Source organism: Cyprinodon variegatus, unplaced genomic scaffold, assembly GCF_000732505.1.
Source record: "Cyprinodon variegatus isolate N-32 unplaced genomic scaffold, C_variegatus-1.0 Scaffold35, whole genome shotgun sequence".
NCBI classification, from domain to species: domain Eukaryota; kingdom Metazoa; phylum Chordata; class Actinopteri; order Cyprinodontiformes; family Cyprinodontidae; genus Cyprinodon; species Cyprinodon variegatus.
The window spans coordinates 1,153,940-1,159,019 of record NW_015150488.1 but is presented as its reverse complement, the minus strand read 5'-3'; the positions used below and the strand labels follow the sequence as shown (position 1 = coordinate 1,159,019).

General features: G+C 38.5%; 1 protein-coding gene across 1 annotated transcript in view; it reads right to left on the bottom strand.

Moving 5' to 3' along the window:
* nr1h4 (nuclear receptor subfamily 1 group H member 4) overlaps window positions 1-4,143 on the bottom strand; it is a 14,654-nt gene extending 10,511 nt beyond the window's left edge. Inside the window, exons 1-2 of the mRNA XM_015403723.1 lie at window positions 4,007-4,143; window positions 117-494 (exon numbers count right to left, since the gene is read on the bottom strand). Of these exons, the coding sequence (XP_015259209.1) occupies window positions 117-494; window positions 4,007-4,043 (415 nt within the window). The 5' untranslated portion in view covers window positions 4,044-4,143. The remainder of the gene's footprint in view (window positions 1-116; window positions 495-4,006) is intronic.
* Between the last annotated feature and the right edge of the window lie 937 nt (window positions 4,144-5,080).

Here is a 5,080-nt window from a genome sequence, read left to right as displayed (position 1 = left end):
TTATATATATTATAGAGAGAGAGAGAGAGAGAGAGAGAGAGAGAGAGAGAGAGAGAGAGAGTGATGTAACATGTGAGTTTCTATATAGTTGTGTATTTTGTGGAAACTCCACACACCTTTACATCCTTCACAGGTGAGAGCATTGTAGTGGTATCCAGATGCCTTGTCTCCACAGACTACACACAGTTCCTCCCCTTTGATTCTTCCGGCTTGGCTCAGGTGCCGGTTCCTTTTGCACACAGCAGGCACAACAGAGGACCCCTCGTCCATATCGGCCCCATAACTGCCCTCCAGGGGCCCTTTCCTCAGTTCATACAAGCCCATGTGGGAGTACCATTCGTCTCCACCGTATGGAGGGTAATAGTTCTGAGTGGAGTAGTACGGAGTGGTGGACATGTTTGGTTCCATGGATGGATACTGCATGCTGGGGTACGTGGTGAATGGTAAGATGTCAGAGTCCTGTAGAAGTGGACTGCTTTGATCTGCCAAGATGTCTGAAAATGGAAAAAGGGAAAGACTTTAGAAAAATAAACAATACAGATTTTATTGAGCTCTCGAATAGCCATAAATTTAACACCCTCAAAGGACCTATTGAGACATTTTGTGTTATATTTTAACATTTCCACACGGCCATTCTCACTGTGCACAGGGCCCAAACATGCTAAAATAAAGATATAAAAATGCTAAGTTTTGTTTCTTTGGTTCTTTTTTATATTGAGACATGCAAAAGAACCAAAAACCTTAAAGTTAATTTCCATTCTTCTTCTACCCCTTGTTGATCAGGGTCATGACGTGCTGGTGCCAATCTCCAGCAGTCTATGGATTAAAAGGCAATGTACACCCTGGATGGGTTGCCGGTCCATCACAGAACAACAATGATACATACAACCATGCACAAACAATCTATCTTTGTGGGAACTATTGACTTCCATTCATTTCCCACTTAGTTCTACGGCCTAACCATTACCAACACGTACCTAAGCCTAAACAAAACCTAAACTCAATTCACACCTTAATCCTAAACTTAACCCTCATTCCAAGAGGAGAACTTCCACTCATGAGGACCAGTCATTGACCCCTAAAAGTATCTATAAGTCCCCAAAATGTAGTATATTCCTTGATTCCCAACCAATTAACCAAAACATGGCGACATGTATACACGTTCACACTTAAGGACAACTTAGAAATGCTGATTAACATAGCAGCCATGTTTTGGAATGTGGGAAGTAGCTGGAGTACCTGGATAGAACCAATACATGCACAGCAAGAAAACATAAAGTCTATACTGAATGATCTTTGGCTGGGAATCAAACCCAGGACCTTCCTGCTGCGAGGCAAACCAAGCAACAGACTATTCTACCATGCATTTCAGTAAAATAATTCAGTTTGCATACAACCTTAAGTATGCTTTTGTTATGCAGTAACATATATTAAAAGATTGAACAAAAAATATCTTAATTTCACTGGAAGAACCAAAAAAGAATCAGCCACATTTCAGAGTAAGTTAGGAAGTGTTTTTTTGATGGCCAATGGGAAAACATTTGATTTTCTGAATTCTTCTCCCTCAAAATGTCCAATACAAGCAAATTGGTGGATTATTTAAAATTTGCCTCATAGGGAATAACTTCTAGAATATAAGGCATCTTTTTCAGACTCTCTTATGTAAGCCAGCTGATAGTTAGCATTTTATTACCTTCTGTAGCGTTATTATCAGTATCAAATTTATCTATGTTATTTTATTTTGTTTTAGTAATATCATTAATATATACATCTCCTAATCTCAGGTATGAGGTCAAATGAAGCTTCATGTTCAGTAGGTAGCGGTTTGTCCAGCTGCCAAGCAGCTGCTTGGAGTCCCCTCTGTCTTGGTCATGTCAATGAGCAAGACACTTCACCAACCTTATCATATGGTTTAAAACCTTTTAGTTTTTTTGTTGTTTCAGATAATTAACTAAATATATAAGGTAAAGCCTGCAGTTTCACTTTCAATTTCAAGCCTCCACTATAATGGAGTGAGAAATATCCATAATTTTAGTATAGTGTAAGGCCAGTTCTATACCAATGGGACATATTCCATGGAAAAAATGTGCTCATACTTTTTAGGTTAGTCCGAACAAATTGTTGGGATCTGGAGGTCTGTTCACCTTTCTCCAGCAGAGGGCGTTCTAGGTCTCCTGGGGCTGAAGCTGACCACCACACCTGCGGCTCATGAGCTCATCAGGGGACCAGCATTTAAGGAGGGGCAGAGCTACAATCCGACACCAGAGTGTTTGCCAGTTATGGTTAGCAAGCCTGAGCCAACCTGCCTGTCTGAATCTCTGACTCCCCTGAAGCCTGAACCTAATCTGCTTTTTGTCCTCTCTGCTTCTCAGGAAGAACCTGCCTGGAAACCCAACTCAGTCTGAAACCTGCCTGCCCACTCTCATCAAGAGCTGAGAGAGAAGCTCTGAACCTGCTCAGTAAGATTATCTGCTCTGCCCTGCCTCTGCCTAGCCCTCTGCCTGCCTTCAGCCTCTGGACCCTCCTGGTTCCCCCCTTCTACCGCTCTGCTCAACCTCTGATCAGGTATAGACTTGCAAACATCAAACCTGCAAGTTCACTGAAAGACTGCTAACCAATCTGTCCCTTTCTGCAGTGAAAACCAGTCGTGACCAGACTGGACCCAGTTTATCCCAGAACCAGTGTTTTTTATTGTGATTTACTTCAATAAACCTTGTGAACTTTTTCCCAGTCTCTGAGTGTTCTGCATGTGGGTTAGATTCCTGAAGCCAACATGACACAAATTCTCACTTCACTCCAGCATCATGTCTCCCTAAACTATCCCAACAGATGTAATGAGCCGTATGCACTCAACTTCTTATTAAATGTAAATCAGCTCTTTTGTTTCCTGTCTTTTTCTATTGGAGGAACTGATTAATCCAGGTGTGCCTGACCTCAGTTACAAAGACTAGACACACCTAAATTAATCAGTTAATCCAGTAATAAAAAAGGAAACAAAAGAGCTGCCTTAAGTTCAGGAAGTAATGGAGTTGTGCACAGAGCCCATTGTGTAACAAGGAAAAACATTTATATAGGCGATTATAGTAAAATACCTTTTGTGTTTAAAATTAAGATTATAAAACAAGAGGTATAAAAATCAGCTAAAACACACTGAAATTCAAAACGTAGATTGTAACCCATCAGAACATTCATCATCGTCGATTTCAATCACATTGTTCTTGTGCCAATTATGATGATCAATTTTTAGTGCAGCTTTAATTATATAGACCATTTCATTGAATATAAATGGTGGAATTTAAGTGTCAGTGATATAGAGAATAGCAAGAAATTAACCATGAAGGCCACCCCAGAAATATAATGTACAGCTAAATGAATGAAAACAAAACTGCGTCAGACGGAAGGTAATAAAACACAAGAATCTGACAAGATCTCTATCAAAGGTAGATAATGACTGTGAGGATGCGAGGATAAAAATTTGATAACAGAACCAGGCGTGCTAGAAGAGACACTTAAATAGCCAATATATATTTATTTAAAGTACAAAACCATGGAAACCTTATCAAAAGCAATCCATTTGATTTTCACACAAAAAATGGCTTCAGACTGATAAAAAATACTGTTTGGGGGTCAAGAATCATAAAAAGAAAGCAGCAATATATATGTTTCTATTAAAACTACAAGCTAGTGAATCTTTTCCCAGTAAAAAACATCTCATCTGCTTATATCACACTGGCAAGCACAAAAAACCATAAAGCCATTAATGATTAACAGCCTCTTTGCACACAGTAATCTGCCTTTTAAGACCAATGTACAGTAACATTTAACTACAAGATTATACTGATGTGCTCATAAGGATGCTGTAAGGTTGATAATCCAGTAAACCAACTTTCAGGACAAGATCATTCATCTATCAGCTTCTTAAACAAACAGAAATAGCCTCAGAAAAACTAGGTTTGAAACAAAGAGATGCCCTTATGATATTTGTTGAAAATATTGGATCACTAACCTCTTGAAGTCTGTGTCTGGACCATGGCCTTTTCCATGTGACCAGACACACAGACTATTGTTTTTCACTTTCTGACATCCACAATCCTGCTGTGATTTCGGTCCTTTTCCGGAGTCTTAACACCCACATCATCTTCAGCTCCTACCTGTTTAACTGAGCCTTCGCTAAAGACACAAAAAGCATCTTGCTGCCCGGTTGAGAAATGCCATAGGGGAGCAAAGGTTGTCGAGGCTAATCATTAACCTCCGAGTTAAGATGTCTCTGCATCATTACAGGTAGCTGGCTGATTCAGGAGTTTGGGTTCAAATGGACTGCTACTGTATGACAGCTGGATTTCCACATTGTCATTTATAAATTCCAAAGGTAAAGAATCCCAATTACTCGCATTGTTGGCAGTAAAAACTGTTTATTAAATCAGATGAGCATGAAATTGAGGATTGTGGATTTTTATTTACAGCAATGACCCGTCCTTGTACAGAAAGTCATATACTGTTATTGCTGGACGGACAATCCTCTGTAACGATTGATTTTACAGTTTTACAGAGCTTTATGTTTTCGACTGAAGGTGCTCTCTGTGGTTCTATGGTTTATTGGGTGAAAGGTTTACTGAGGAATTTGTGTAACAAGCCTTTACTTGGAGGAAATATTACCATTATATGCAGAAGATACTTGGATACATCTACTATTAATACTGTGGATGTTATTTCTCCTTAGAAAATGTCTTATTGTCCTTGAGGAATTTAAGCATTTCTTTTAAATTTAGAAATCTTATCTAAGTTGTACCAATCCTGAAATATTGGTTGACCTGTATTTATTGACATAGCCTTGAAGAATTTTACAATTCCGGTGTGAAAATACTTGTTGTTTGGAAAACTTGCATAAACTTGCATATATATATATATATATATATATATATATATAAAATATATATATTTAACTGAGAAATATTCAACATTTGTGACCCTGCTTGAAGGTTTGCTGTACATAATGATGATGTAGTCTATTAAATTTAATTACATTAAGCTAGTTTTTAATAGGATAATCTACACTTTCTCTCATGTGCAACCCCTACAT